This window comes from Geotrypetes seraphini, chromosome 10 (assembly GCF_902459505.1).
Source record: "Geotrypetes seraphini chromosome 10, aGeoSer1.1, whole genome shotgun sequence".
In the NCBI taxonomy this organism is placed as follows: domain Eukaryota; kingdom Metazoa; phylum Chordata; class Amphibia; order Gymnophiona; family Dermophiidae; genus Geotrypetes; species Geotrypetes seraphini.
In genome coordinates, this window is record NC_047093.1 from 25228358 (window position 1) to 25244782 (window position 16425).

Genomic DNA, 16425 nt, shown 5'->3' on the forward strand with positions numbered 1-16425 from the left:
TGACTACCACTGCTCAGCAACCTAGGCGTCAGAGGCAACAACAACGTCAGCCTCCCAGACAACAGCAGCAGCAACAAGCTGTAAAGCAACCTCCTCAGCAGAAGTCACAGCCCTTTTGACTTCATTCTCCACAGTATAGCCAGTATCCCTATTCCTGCTCTCCTGCCTCAGCCTATAGGAGGTCGACTTTCTCTGTTCCTCAGCCGGTGGGAAGTAATCACATCGGACCAATGGGTCCTCAACATCATCCGCCACGGCTACTCTCTCAACTTTCAGACTCTTCCACCTCAAAGCCTGCCAAAAGAGTCTGCTTTGAACAGTCCTCAATCGGCCCTCCTTATTCAGGAGGTCCAATCCCTCCTCCTTCTGAACGCTATAGAGGAAGTTCCTCTACATCAAAAGGGACAGGGATTCTACTCCCGTTACTTTCTAGTCCCCAAAAAAACAGGAGATCTCAGACCCATCCTGGATCTTCGCGATCTCAACATTCATCTAGTAAAAGAAAAATTCAAGATGCTTTCTTTAGCCATCCTTTATCCCCTTCTAAATCAAAACGACTGGCTATGCTCCCTCGATCTCAAAGAGGCTTACACTCACATACCGATCAATGTAACCTCAAGACCATATCTCCGATTCATGATCAATCATTGTCATTACCAGTACAAGGTGCTGCCCTTCGGTCTTGCCTCATCTCCAAGGGTATTCACCAAATGTCTCATTGTAGTAGCGGCATTTCTACGCTCTCACCACCTTCATGTATTTCCTTACCTGGACGATTGGTTGATCAAAGCCACATCCGCTCAAGCAGTTCTTCTGGCCACCAACCAAACCATCCAGTTTCTCCAACTTCTGGGATTCGAGATCAATCTACCCAAATCTCATATCATTCCCACTCAGAGACTTCAATTCATTGGAGCGATCCTGGATACACTCCTAATGAGAGCTTTCCTACCATCCAATCGTCTCCAGACTCTTCAGTCTCTATGTCAGCAGGTGCTTCCACTGCCGTCCATCTCAGCAAGACAAATGATGGTACTCTTGGGGCACATGGCATCCACAGTTCATGTCACACCTCACGCCCGTCTTCACCTGCGCACTCCTCAATGGACCCTTGCTACCCAGTGGTCCCAAGCGTCGGATCCTTGCTCACGTCACATATCTGTGACATCATCTCTTCGTCAGTCTCTTCAATGGTGGTTGGTATCCTCAAATCTATCCAGAGGTCTTCTGTTCCATCAGCCTCCTCATCAACTAGTCATCACCACCGACGCCTCTCTGTATGCATGGGGAGCTCACTTGAACGAGTTCCAGACTCAAGGTCTTTGGTCAGCCCAGGAAAGGAAGCATCAAATCAATTTCCTGGAACTCAGAGCGATGTTTTACGCCCTCAAGGCCTTCCAACATCTTCTCTTTCCTCAGGTCCTTCTGTTGTGCACAGACAATCAGGTTGCGATGTACTACATCAACAAACAGGGTGGGACAGGCTCTCGCCTTTTATGCCAGGAAGCCCAGAAGATCTGGACTTGGGCCATAGATCATCATCTCTTCCTGAAAGCTATATACATTCAGGGGGCTCAGAATTCTTTAGCGGACAAACTCAGCAGAATTCTCCAACCTCACGAGTGGACACTCGATCCCGTAACTCTGCAGTCTATCTTCGATCAATGGGGCACTCCTCAGATAGACCTCTTTGCAGCTCCTCACAATCATCAGCTGCCCCTATTCTGCTCCAGACTTTACTCTCCGCACCGTCTAACAGCAGATGCTTTTCTCCTCGACTGGTCGAATCTGTTCCTGTACGCCTTCCCTCCTCTGCCTCTCATGTTGAGAACCTTGTTCAAGCTCAAGAGGGAACGAGCCACCATGATTCTGATTGCTCCGAGGTGGCCCAGGCAACATTGGTTCTCCCTTCTACTTCAACTCAGTTCCAGGGAACCTTTTCTTCTTCCTCTGTTTCCTTCTCTGCTTACGCAACAGCAGGGAACCCTTCTGCATCCCAACCTCCAGTCTCTACACCTGACGGCTTGGTATCTCTCGGGCTGAACTCGACTGATACTCTTTTGTCTCAGCCCGTTCGTTCCATTCTGGATGCCTCCAGGAAACCAGCCACTCTACAATGTTACCATCAAAAGTGGACGAGATTTTCTTCCTGGTGTCTTCTTCATCATCTTGATCCCACTTCCCTGGCAGTGGAGACGTTGTTAAATTATCTTCTTTCTTTGTCTGACTCTGGCCTGAAGTCCTCTTCCATCAGAGTCCACCTCAGTGCCATTGCAGCTTTTCATGAGCCAGTCCATGGAAAACTTCTTTCAGCTCATCCCCTGGTGTCCAGGTTCATGCGTGGGCTTTTCAATATTAAACCACCTCTTAAAGCCCCTCCGGTTATCTGGGATCTCAATGTGGTTCTTTCAGCTTTAATGAAACCTCCATTTGAACCTTTGGCTACTTCTCCTTTCAAATTTCTCACTTGGAAAGTACTTTTCCTTATTGCTCTTACCTCTGCCAGGAGAGTCAGTGAGCTTCATGCACTGGTTGCAGATCCACCTTTTACGGTTTTTCACCGTGACAAGGTGGTTCTGCGTACACATCCAAAGTTTCTCCCCAAGGTTGTTTCTGAATTTCATCTCAACCAATCCATTGTTCTACCGGTTTTCTTTCCAAAACCTCATTCTCATTCTGGGGAACAAGCTCTGCATACTTTGGATTGTAAAAGGGCTCTTGCTTACTATCTGGAGCGTACGAAACCCCACAGATCAGTTCCCCAGCTTTTTCTGTCCTTTGATCCGAATAAATTGGGACGTCCTGTTTCTAAACGTACGTTGTCTAATTGGCTGGCAGCGTGCATTTCATTCTGTTATGCTCAGACCGGACTGACACTGGAAGGTTCTGTCACGGCCCATAGAGTCAGAGCAATGGCAGCATCTGTAGCTTTCCTCCGTTCCACTCCTATTGAGGAAATCTGCAAAGCTGCTACTTGGTCCTCAGTTCACACTTTTACATCTCATTATTGTCTGGATGCATTCTCCAGAAGGGATGGTCACTTCGGCCAGTCTGTTTTACAAAATTTGTTTTCTTAATGGCCAACCTTCCCTCCATCCCTCTTTTTGTTAGCTTAGAGGTCACCCATCAGTCAAGAATATGCTGCCTGCTTGTCCTGGGATAAAGCACAGTTACTTACCATAACAGGTGTTATCCAGGGACAGCAGGCAGATATTCTTGCGTCCCACCCACCTCCCCGGGTTGGCTTCTTAGCTGGCTTATACTAACTGAGGGACCGCGCGCCTCTGTCGGGCGGGAAGGCACTCGCGCATGCGCGGTGCGGCCGAGCTAGAACTTTCTAAAAGTTCTTAGAGTGCAATCACTCTAAAATTGTCCGTACCGGGGCTCCGTCGGTGCCGTCACCCATCAGTCAAGAATATCTGCCTGCTGTCCCTGGATAACACCTGTTACGGTAAGTAACTGTGCTTTCTGTGCTAGCAGCCTGCTTTTTGGTCTGCTTACAGTATAATTTTATATAAATGTTTTTGTGCAGTATTCAGACTCAAGCTGTCTGACTTTTTTAATGCAGAGTGATGTCCCTACTGCTCAGAGAAAGCGCTTCACTCGTGTTGAAATGGCTCGTGTGTTGATGGAGAGGAACCAGTATAAAGAGAGACTGATGGAGCTTCAGGAAGCCGTGAGGTGGACAGAGATGATAAGGTTTTTGTTAACCCTTCCAGAATACAATGGCATGATTCAGAATCTGTTGATTCATTTTGAATGAACAGCATGTAACTGTAGATGAGTAACACTATGGCTATGAGGTTTTAGTTTTTAATTTGGTGGGTTTTATTTTTTTTAATTTAAGAGCATCAAGAGAAAATCCAGCCATGCAAGAAAAGAAGAGATCTAGTATCTGGCAGTTGTAAGTACAAAACAATTCACAAGCTAGCTAGAATGTTTTGCGTTCAAACTTTTTCCTAAAAACAGAGCATTGCCCAAGTAACAGTTGTGATCTGAAAAATATGAACTTAGTGGTGGCCCTTGTATTCATACATATAATAATAATAATAATAACAACAGCTTATATACCGCAATACCGTGAAGTTCTATGCGGTTTACAAAGATTAAGCAAAGGTACAAATTGATTGACTTTAAGAGGGGAGGAAGAAAGAGGGTTAATAGGACAGGAAATCCATATGAGGTGGTTGGTCTTTACTTATGGAGTCAGAATCAAGGTTGCTATTTTATATATTAAGAAACAAAACTTACTGCCTGAGGGCTCCTTTTACAAAACTGCAGTAGAGGCTTCTACTGTGAGCTGGTGAGGTAAAAGCTCCAACGTTCATAGGAATTCTAGTGTATGATCATTTACCTTGTTGGCCTCTGGTAGAAACCTTTACCACAGATTTGTAAAAGCCAGCATGAGTGTCTTAGGGCTTGCAAGGTCTGCATACCCTTGGTGAAGAGTAATCTTAGTTTGATCTTGTCGTTTGGATAAGATGCTAATTACCATATGAATAAACATCTTTTAAACCTGTGGAACGTAATGCATTTTTCTGAACAAGTCAGAATATCCTAACTCCAAGCAACTTAAAGTAAAGAACATAAAATTGAAAGCAAAAAGATGAGAAATGCTCTTCTATTAGAATAGGTTCAGCTTTTTTTCTTGTATATTTTCATGTGTAATTTTTTCCCTCGTTTCAGTTTTAGCAGACTATTTAGTTCATCAAGCAATGCCACGAAGAAACCTGATCCACCAGTAAACGTGAAGTATAATGCACCCACTTCACACATTACTCCATCAGTCAAGAAGAGAAGCAGCACCTTGGCAAAGCTCCCCAGTGACAAATCAAAAGCCTTCGACTTCCTCACTGAAGAGTAAGTCGTCATAGTTATGGCACAGATATTGACAGGACAAGGGGGAATATTCTCTTAACTTTAACTTAGTCGCACATATGGTTCCAGACGGTTTAGCATTCATGTATTTTAGTGGTGGCTTGTTAAAATGGCTTACCATGATCTTTTCTGACCTTCATAGCAGTCTCTGACTCTGCCATGCAAATGTATTACAACAAAGTCATTAATATTTAAATGAGCACTCTGGCAATTCTCTATTATTGCTGAGTAATTCCCTAACTTCACTGTCCTACATTTGCAAGCAAAATTTTCTGGCAAGTCTGAGCTCTCCTACCCTTACTTTTTGATCAGTGCCTGAGCACTGATTGGCTCAGGCATTGATTGAAAAGTAAGGCTTGACAGCTCAGAGCTTCCAGAAAATGTTGCCACTGTCAAGCACCCCTCCTCCCCTGACAGCTGGAGGGATGTCTACTCCCTCCCACCATTGCCAATAAGCAACCCCCTCCTCGGACACAGCCCTTGCAGCAGAAGAGATGCCCACTCCCACCTGCCACTGTCATCATACCCCTGATAACCTTCCCCCATGCCTCCAATGACCCTCCCCCCTTACCTTGTTTACAAAGGCCTGCCGGAGGGATGTCTCCAGCCAGCAGGCCTGCCTCTTCAAAATGACGGACCTTCCCCTCCCTAGTGCCTCCTGGGCTATGCCGGGGAGGGGCCTAAGGCTCTGTTTAGGCAAGGTTGCTTAAGGCGTGCGTGGTTTTTTTAAGAATGACTCATCTTTTTGAAATTGTTACAGTAGCGGCCACAATAGTGGCCTGTCGGATTTTACTGCCAACATTCGAGAATCTTCCCCAAGGTGCCAGAGCAAGTCTGAATTTGCTATAATACAAATTTTAAAAATCTCTCTTCTGCAGCTCTGAAATGAGCTCAGCGAGCCGCAGGGAACAGAAACGGGAGCAGTATCGCCAGGTGAAAGCACATGTACAGAAGGAGGATGGCAGGATCCAAGCTTTTGGCTGGAGTCTACCTCAGAAATACAAACAGGTACTTCTCACCAGCTTTTTTATTTCTGTTTTAGTAAAATTCATTGTTATTTCTCTTCAGTAATGACTAATCATGAAATTCAGATGCTGGCAATCATTTTAAGCAGCACAAAGATCTGTCTGGCTCTTTCACTTAGGGGCCTGTTTACTAAAGGTGCTAAGCAGTTAATGCTTATTTACTTTTTTTCCCTCCTTTTCTTTCTTTGGCATTTATATTGTTCATTGCCTAGGTGATATATAAAACCTCAGTAAATAAATGCACATTTAGCACACACTTTTGAAGCACTGGCATGAACTGTGGGGCATTCTGAAAGGTTCTAATTAGAGAATGACACGGTGACGGTTTACCCGCGGCCACCGCATTTAAGCCGCGGGTCACCGCCGAAAACGGGGAAGAAAACTAGCAGTCGCTGCGGTGACGGGGACAAGGCCATTCACCGACCGCGGAAACGGTGAACAGGTTTGTCCCCGCGGGCCAATGTACCCCCTTCTAGGAACCGCTATTTCACCGTGCTCCTCATTTGTCATTTCAACCCTTCCTGCCAATCGCAGCAGAAGGGTACCCAACCCCTCCTGCCGGTCCTCCCAATGGCCTCCCCTAAGATCGCCGGCAGGAGGGTACCCAACCCCTCCTGCTGGACCCCCCCCCAACGAACCCTCCCACCCCGGAACCCCCTTAGTCTTACTTTTCAAGTTGGACCGGACAGCTCCTCGCTCGTCTGGCCAGCAGGCCTGCCTCCGTCCAAATGAGGCGGGCCCGCCCCTCCCCTCCCCTCCCCTGCCTCCCAATGGCCTCCCCTAAGATCGCCGGCAGGAGGGTACCCAACCCCTCCTGCTGGACCCCCCCCCAACGAACCCTCCCACCCCGGAACCCCCTTAGTCTTACTTTTCAAGTTGGACCGGACAGCTCCTCGCTCGTCTGGCCAGCAGGCCTGCCTCCGTCCAAATGAGGCGGGCCCGCCCCTCCCCTCCCCTGCCTAACCCACAGGATCCTAGGGCCTGATTGGCCCAAGCACCTAAGGCCCCTCCTATAGCGGGAGTGGCTTTAGGTGCCTAGACCAATCAGGCCCTAGGATCCTGTGGGTTGGGCAGGGTAGGGGCGGGCCCGCCTCATTTGGACGGAGGCAGGCCTGCTGGCCAGACGAGCGAGGAGCTGTCCGGTCCAACTTGAAAAGTAAGACTAAGGGGGTTCCGGGGTGGGAGGGTTCGTTGGGGGGGGTCCAGCAGGAGGGGTTGGGTACCCTCCTGCCGGCGATCTTAGGGGAGGCCATTGGGAGGCAGGGGAGGGGAGGGGAGGGGCGGGCCCGCCTCATTTGGACGGAGGCAGGCCTGCTGGCCAGACGAGCGAGGAGCTGTCCGGTCCAACTTGAAAAGTAAGACTAAGGGGGTTCCGGGGTGGGAGGGTTCGTTGGGGGGGGTCCAGCAGGAGGGGTTGGGTACCCTCCTGCCGGCGATCTTAGGGGAGGCCATTGGGAGGACCGGCAGGAGGGGTTGGGTACCCTTCTGCTGCGATTGTCGGGAGGGCCGTTGGGGGGGTCTACAGGAGGGGTTGGGTGCCCTCCTGCCGTGATCGCTGGGGGGAGGGGAGACTTGCAGCCGTAGCCGCGGTCACTATGCTAATCACGGCAGCATTTAAAGTACATGTCGTGTTTGTTTTTGCATTGCTAGCCCCAGGGGTGGTGGAAGATTAGTGATTGAAAAACTGTATGAAAAATAACTATTTTAAATTTAGTGATCAAAATGTGTCAGTTTTGAGAATTTTTATTAATTAATTTTTTCTCTGTGTGTTTTGTTTTTGTATAGTTATTAACTAATATTTAACTAAGTTTTAAAGTTTTAAAGAATGTTTCCTTTATACGTAAATAAAGAAAAGTGAATGGGATTGCAGTGGCGGTGACGGGGCGGTGAATGGGGTGGCAGTGGCGGTGACGGGGCGGTGAAGAGGATGGTGAGACGGGGACGGGGCGGTGACGGGGATGGTGAGACGGGGACGGGGCGGTGACGGGGATGGTGAGACGGGGACGGGGCGGTGACGGGGACCAATTTTTTCACCGTGTCATTCTCTAGTTCTAATCTGTATCCAACAGTGTTCCCTGGTCCGATTTGAGACTATTCCTTGGTTTTCTCCATGTGAGTGTGGAGTTGTATGTTCTTGTTCAGCCTAGTTGATTTCTGCTTGGTTATTCGTAAAGACTGATTGTAAGAGGGGTACTGCACAGCCCACTTGTACTGATGTCAAAAGTTAGTGTCTCAGTCTCCATCTGCTGGCAGAGGAGCGTAAACCCATCCATTTCTGTGCCGGTCTGGAGGGACTAAAAGAGAGAAAATTAGCAGGTAAGGACCTAATTTCTACTTACCAGGCCTTTATATCCAGGTGGTTATGGCAGAGCCCAACAGAACCTACACACCACTTCCAAACAACAACTTCAGTGGCCTCCATTGTTGGCCCTTCAACGGAGCATCTTCATCCTTAGTCCCTACTTTGCAACTCCTTTCTGATTTACACCAAGACATGATATCAGTTGTGACTTTTCAACTTTCTGTCCTCACCACTCTATTTTCTCCTTAATATATCATCACCACCCCTTTCTACAACAAGTAGCTAGGGACTCACCAACAAATGTGACTACATCTCCCCTGTTTGTCTCTGAAGAGAGTGCAGTTGCTTACCTGTAACAGGGGTTCTCCATAAACAGCGGGGGAATGTAGTCGCAAGTTCCCTCCTTTCCCTCTAAGATATATATAGATGACTTTTTCAGCTAGAAACAAAACTGAGTATAAAGGGGAGGGGCCACTGAGGGTGGGAATCCCTGCACATGCTCAGTAAGCCAAAGGCTTACTTTTGTAATGGGAGAGCATCAACACACAGGATTAGTCTAAGGACTTCACCAACAAGTGTGACTACATTCCCCTGCTGTGTACAGAGAACCCCAGTTACTGGTAAGCAACTACACTTTCAGGGTTATATACTGGAATGTATCTCAGATAAAATGTAGAAGATTTGGTATTCAAAACGAAGCTGTGGATGTCTTTTATGGAGAAAAACTTAATATTTAGAATCTGATTTCATTAATGTTTTTTCTCATAAATACAGAGTGGGAGAAAGCCTTAGGGAATCATGTCTAGAGAGAAGTCCATTGGCAACAGGAGATATAACCTGGTATATTTTGATAAATATATAGAAGCTGTAAAGATTAATCTTTTGTGTGGGCCTGCAATTCCAGAACATATGAGACTAGCGGTTTTTGTATGTGTCTAAGGTAAAGAAGTGGACAGCAGAAAACATAAGTAAAAAAAAGTTGTAGAGCATAAATGTGTGATGATTTTTCTTTTGTTTAAACTTATATGATCATTTTAGGCATAATGCCTGCTTCAGGGATAAAATCACATAAAAACATACAGTATACAGCTTTGTGCACTGATACTTGTCAGTGATATAATTTTGCTTTTATCACCTTAACACCAAATAAAGTATATACATCTCAATTGTGTTTTACACAGTATGTAAAATGAGCTGTATCAAATAGCATATTTTGCTATTCAGCTGAATGCGAATAATGGGCTTTGAGCTTTACCATAACAATAAAAGAAGCAACATGAAATCAGAGATCAAGTGTTTCTTAGTAGGATTTAGCACAGTAAGAACCCTGGATTATTTGTATTTGAATTTAAATCATTCTTTGGCTGATCAAATCAAATAGAAATATTTGGCACAGCCCTAGTAAATACAAACACAGACTCCAAAACAATTTGTTCATATCTTTATCAATCTTTACTTATAGATGAGATTTTTGAAGAAGAGTGCATTCAAGATAGCATTGCAAGCATGGAAAAAATATTTGTGAAAGATGATTATCAATACCTATCCTCTATTGAGCTTGTTTTTTTTAACCCATCTCCATATTATTTTGATGTTTCAAAAAGTGACTCTGAAAAAACATTGTCAACATATCATGACTATTATATTTGTCTGGCTTTGTTTTGATTTGACTAAACATGCCCACACGGAGTCTTTTTTTTTTTTTTTAAAGCATGCTTCCAACATAGATGTGCAATTTGAAATCCTGCTCATGTACTGAGAGTATCTTTTTATAAAGCACAAGTGCACTGCATTAGTGCATATATGTTCACTGAGACATTTTATATTTATCTGTCTCTCCCTCTGATAAACTTATAAGCTGCTTTAGCAGTAAAGTTGGTAGACTAGAAGAACCAAATTCTTCAAACGGTGTCCCAAAGTTAGGGAGAGGTAGGCATCCTACTGGTGTCTAATGAACCAATCGAGATGCACGTTGTTGTTTGTTTTTTAATGCAGGCTCCATTCTTAGGTGCTTGTCTCGCACTTATAGAGGCGTGTAGGGTTGCCTGAGGACACCTACGGCTGGAGTTGGCATGGTTTGCGCCGGATGTGGCCTTAGGCTTCCATAGGTGTCCCTATGTGCCTCTGTATGTGCAAGACCAGCACCTTTAAAATTTTGGCCTATATTCATGGCACCTATGTTAAAAAAACACACACACACACACAATAACCCCCCCCCCTCCCACACTACTCTAGATGCGGTGCCTTCCAGTGATTTCATATGATATGCGGCAGGCACCCATTTTGCAGATGTCTGCTGTGGCACGTGCTGCTTCTAGAATCAGGCCCTCAGTGTTTGTCTAAAATACCTGTTTGAAGAGTTTTATGCCTTTTTTCTTTCCCTTTTTAGTGATAAATATCACATTTTTATTCTTCCATATCTGTCCTAATAGGTGGCAAATGGTGAACATAGTGAGGGCAAGATGAGGAATTTGCCTGTGCCTGTCTACTTAAGACCATTAGATGAGAAAGATTCATCTATGAAGGTAAAACATGCGAAGCCATTTCTTTCCTGCTGTTTTCAGTGTATGAAATGCTAACAATTCAATGCTTTGATCTTTCTGAAACTGAAGAGCTTTCATTATAGTACATGAAACAAAAAAAACAGAAGCAGAATTTCCTTACTGCTCCAAAATCTGTCCTTTTTTTTGTTGTTGTTGTTTGTAAAACATTTTTGAATAGACTCCGTATTTTTCACTCTATCACCAAAAATAATAATCATTTGAAACCTGTTGAAAATGAAAAATGCTATAATACAAAACCAGTTTATTATCCAGAAACTGCCATACTAACCAATATGTTAGTACACAGAGAAGATTAATATAGTAACTGATGGCAGACAAAGACCCAAATGGTCTGCCCAACCATGCACACTCTATAAATTAATAATTTAATTTAAATGGTCCTTTTTCTTAGATATTTCTGGGCCAGAAACCCAGAGCCCTTCCATGTGGTGTGATTAGGTTCTATCTACTACAGTCTCCGTCAAAGCTCATTCCAGCCCATCTAAACATAATGTCTCTAAAGACGTGCCACAATATTTTTTTTCCCTACAACTTCCTCCACCCAGACAGGAATCTCATTTAGTTATTCTCGTTATAGTATGGATTTTAACATCCAATAAACCGTTATTTTCCCACAGTAACTTTCACTATCTGGACATATATCATGCACTGCATGAAAGTCACACAAATTAGATTGATTATAGAGTATTTCCTTGAGCTGGGAATGTCATGCACACAGCAGACTACTACTATTTAACATTTCTATAGTGCTGATAAGTGCACACAGCGCTGTACAATAACATATTTAAGAGATGGTCCCTGCTCAGTAGAGCTTAACAGACAACAGGACAAGTAGGGGCTTAGGAGTTTCTCAGGGTGCTTACAGTTTTACCCTTGCAATGCAGTGGAAGCTTCTGGAGTCATTCTTTTGGAGTGAAATTTTCATTCATCATGCACCCCTCTACTGAAAGTAAAAAGGGTTAGTTTTCAGAAAATATCAGTAGTGAGTCATCCTGGACTAATGGACTAATTTACTACATTTTTGATTAACTTTTGGAGGCCAAAACCATCTTCCTTAGGGAAGAACAGTAAGAACAAAAAATGTCAAAGGCAGAAATGTAATTGAAACATAAATGCATTCTAAAGAAAGTCTTGAAGAGAAATGTAGAGTGGGGGGGGGGAGGCAGGGAGAACAGAGAGTGTTTAGAACTGCTGCCTCAGCACCCTGAGGTTGCGAGTTCAATGCTAGCCTGCTCCCTGTGACAATTGGCAAGTCACTCAACTCGCCATTGCTCCAGGTACCACAGTTAAGATTGTGAGACTGCCGGGACAGATAGGAAAAGTACTTAAGAGTACCTGATTACAATTCAGCGTATTCTAAACCGCTTTGGGTGAATCTCCTTGTGAAAAGGCAGCTGTTAAATCCCAAACAGTAAAGTAACAAAACAGCAAATTTTTGTTTTATAAATGTGGTAGGAAATCCAGATCTTTAAGTTCTCATTAGTTGCAAAGTATTTTATCGTAACTTCAAACGCCTTGCATTCCTAGATTAAGAACATAAGAAGTTGCCTCCGCTGAGGCAGACCAGAGGTCCATCTCGCCCAGCGGTCCGCTCCCACGGCGGCCCATTGCCTGAGCAGTGGTCCCTGACTAGCTCTATAACCTATCTCCACTTCTATCCCTATACTTGCCTCTTCTCCTATCCCTATAGCCTACCTCTACACCTATCTATACCCCTCAATCCCTTTGTCTTCTAGGAATCTATCCAAACCTTCTTTGAAGCCCTGTAACGTGCTCCTGTCTACCACAGCCTCTGGAAGCGCGTTCTATGTATCCACCACCCTCTGGGTGAAAAAGAACTTCCTGGCGTTTGTTCTAAACCTTTCCCCTTTCAATTTCTCTGAGTGCCCCCTTGTACTTGTGGTTCCCCATAATTTGAAAAATCTGTCCCTGTCTACTTTTTCTATGCCCTTCAGGATCTTGAAGGTTTCTATCATGTCTTCTCTAAGTCTCCGCTTTCTCTTCCTTGCATCCATACCAGAGCATTCCAGAATCTGTAGGGTATGTCCATCAGTCAGTGGTGGGAGACAGAGGAACAAAGTGATTTACCTTTTAAGGACGCTGCGCAGCCTTTGAATGCTCAGTAAGTTTTTTTCCCGTTAATGATGATAAGCAGACTGTACAACTTCAAGTTTCAAGTTTATTAGGATTTTATATACCGCCTATCAAGGTTATCTAAGCGGTTTTTACAATCAGGTACTCAAGCATTTTCCCTCTCTGTCCCGGTGGGCTCACAATCTATCTAACGTACCTGGGGCTATGGAGGATTAAGTGACTTGCCCAGGGTCACAAGGAGCAGTGCGGGGTTTGAACCCACAACCCCATGGTGCTGAGGCTGTAGATCCAACCACTGCGCCACACACTCCTCCTAACTTCTGGACTGGGCATCAGTTGAGCAGAGGGGTACCCCACTTGAAGCTTGAAGCTCCATTAAATAAAAGATGGTGCTCGGTCTGAATTCTTCCTTCTCTGTCCTCCCCCTTGTTTCCCATAGTTCTTTTTCTTTTTTTCCTTGAAGGGGTTTAAATAATAATAATAATAATTTATTTGAATGCCGCCATACCGGGGAGGTTCTAAGCGGCTCACAACACAGGAAACAATACATACAATTCCATCAAAATATCCTGTTGAAATACAACAAGGAGCTATACATACATTTTAATAATACATCAGAATAAAAAGCAAGCCATATAAATAGAAATGCAAGTGATAAAAACATAATGAAGTTAAGAGAAAAATGTTAAGATAAATGATTGAATAGGAAGTCGTTTCTCACCAGAGCACATTAGAAGAGCTTCAAATTCTGCAGTGGTTTGTTCAGAGCTCAGTACTGGTTAGTGGAAACAGGTGGGAACTTGGACCCACACTATGGGGAGGAATATGAGTGTTCAGATAGTTCTGAGGGAGCTCACGTTCAGACAGAATGTTTGGGCTGACCACAGAGCTAGTTAAGAAATGTACTAAATTAGTCCTATAAAGTATCACTGTATCTTTTTTCTTGACTTATTTTTATATATTCAAGTAACCACACTGTTTTATCAAGTACTTTTGGACATTTCCTATTAACGTTCAAGTTTCAAGTTTAATTAATTTTAATATACTGAACATCGACGTGCACCTGGCTGGTTTACAATGCTAAAAATGAAAGGTTAAAATAAATTTTTGTAGGGGGGGGGAAATGTGATCATTAAATAGACAAATTACAAATACGAACATGAGCTTGAGGGGAAAGAGGGAAGAAAAAGTTAATAATTATATCATTAAAAACAAATTAATTAAAGGAAAGAGGGGAGGATTAAACACCAGGAATGGGGATCGCTTCTTAAAAGCGGTTTGTGTTTATTTTGCAGACTGTTGGAAAGGAAATATTTAGACGCTATGGTATGCATCTTGGAATAAGAACATTTTTAGTTTAGTCTTGAATTTGTCGAGTGAATTTTCGAGGCGGAGAACAGTGGAATGCTATAAGTTAACATGAATGTGCTCTTTCCTTTTAAATAGTTACAAGATGCTTTCAGAAACTTCTAAAAGCCAAAATGGGAACAAAATAAGATTCAGCCTAAAAAATGGGCAATTGTAATGTTTTATCTGCCAAATGAAGTACCTTAGTGAGTCTAATACATTTTTAATGTCTGAAGAGCTCTTTTGACTCATGACATGCACAGTAGAGATAATTTCAAATCCATGAATTATTTGTCTTGCCTCTGTCCCAACCTGAATTATTCTGAGGCATGTAAATGGTAATTTTACCTACAAGGAGTGTTCTTTCCTGCAAGAAGAATCAATATGTATTTTTTTTTTTCCATCAGCTTTGGTGTGCTGTGGGAGTCAACCTGTCTGGAGGGAAGACAAGAGATGGTGGCTCTGTTGTGGGAGCAAGTGTGTTTTACAGTGATGCTTCAGGTTCCGAAGCTGAAGGAAGTTTGCATCCGAGAGGATCTCAGAGCAGTTTAGACAAGCTAGAACAGGAGATCAAGGTAAATGCAGATATCCAAGATAACTTATAAAATATTTTATTAGAGCTAATATTTAGAATTGGGTTGTTTGAACTGTTCAGGAGTTCTTTGTCAATCAGAGCAAGAGTGATCCCCAGTTGCTCCTGCTGGCTCCGCTGACAAAATGGTTGCCATGAAAGGTCCCAGCAATCTTTTCTAAAAGATGTAGCTCTGCATCTCGATGGCCACAAATTTGGACTTGGAGGATGAGATGTACAGCGTCAGCATCTATGAGACAGACATGGTTTTTCTGTAACATAGAACTTTTTGGAACCCTGTTCGTTTACAAAAGTTAGATAGTTCTAAATCTAATAGATGCTGGCATTGTCACTTTTGAATCTCGGAGAGAGCGAGACCAGAAGGCTTTGAGCATGCGCAAATGCTCAAAGCCCAGTCCAGCCCAGCACAGGGAAGAGGGAGGATCTCCGTCGCACCGCCCAGCCCAGCCCAGGCCAGAAGAGGGAGGATCTTCGGGCATCGGCACCACCTGTGCATTGGTGCTGGTGCCGGTGCCCAATCGGGGGTAAGCAATGTCGTTGCGGTGCTCGGGGGGGGGGAATGTAGGATCGCGGGGGGGGGGGGGGGATGCCGGGTTGTTGGGGGGGGGATGCTGGATTGCGGGGGGGTGGCGCTCGTAAACCAAGTCAAACTCGGTTTCCGAGGCGCCAATTTTGCGAATGTTTTGGTCGTCTTGCAAAACACTCGCAAACCGGTGCACTCGTAAACCGAGGTTTGACTGTACTTTGAAAAAAGTCTTTATCAGCTCACAGTACCTCTAGCTATCTTTGTTTGGGGTTTTTTTTGGGGGGGCCATCCTGACCACTTCACCATTTCTTTCAACTTTAATAGGTATTCTTCCCTATGCTGCTTTGTGAGATCCCTTGCACATTTTGATTGCTAATATTTTTGCCATGAATTTCTGTAAACTTTATTAGTCTTTTGCTTCTCTGTAATTTCTTTACTTAAATGTGTTTTGCTCTTTCTAGTTTAGTCCACTGTTCTTCTATTTCACCTTCCACATTCTACCCAACTAGCGCCTCCTTAATATCACTTCACCCTTTTGCTGTAGCTGGCATTATTTTTGAATTCAGAAGTTTGACCTTTTTATGATTTTTCTGTGCCTCTTATGACTGTGCTATTTAAGTCGAATAGTCAAATTGGAACAAATAAACAATGAAAGGCGCTGTTCAGTCCAGCGGAAACGCCTTTCATTGTTTATTTCTTCCAATTTGACTTTTCGACTTAAATAGCACAGTCATAAGAGTGAATGTTTTGGGACACACAACAACTGTGGATTTAGGCTCAGACTCCTGAGGCAGGCGTTTGGCTGAAACACGTTCGTATCGAGTCTTGACCACAATAAAGAAATTGAGCCCACAGGTCATCCCTGTTTTCTTTGTGTCTCTGCCACGGCGAGGTAGAATCTCTAATCTAATCTTCAGTCTTATATACCGGATCATTCCCCTAGGGCAGGGGTGTCAAAGTCCCTCCTCGAGGGCTGTAATCCAGTCGGGTTTTCAGGATTTCCCTAATGAATATGCATGAGATCTATTAGCATACAATGAAAGCAGTGCATGCAGATAGATCTCATGCATATTCATTGGGGAAATCCTGAAAATGCG

The 16425-nt window shown here is 44.1% G+C and overlaps 1 protein-coding gene across 9 annotated transcripts in view; it reads left to right on the plus strand.

Annotated features, from left to right (window-relative positions):
* Positions 1-16425, plus strand: part of SPAG9 (sperm associated antigen 9) — a 163046-nt gene that overhangs the window by 87041 nt on the left and 59580 nt on the right. For all 9 annotated transcript variants that reach the window (XM_033960498.1, XM_033960501.1, XM_033960499.1 and 6 more), the window contains 6 exons: positions 3569-3699; positions 3848-3904; positions 4687-4860; positions 5757-5886; positions 10638-10730; positions 14618-14785. In XM_033960498.1, coding sequence (XP_033816389.1) covers positions 3569-3699; positions 3848-3904; positions 4687-4860; positions 5757-5886; positions 10638-10730; positions 14618-14785 — 753 coding nt within the window. The remainder of the gene's footprint in view (positions 1-3568; positions 3700-3847; positions 3905-4686; positions 4861-5756; positions 5887-10637; positions 10731-14617; positions 14786-16425) is intronic.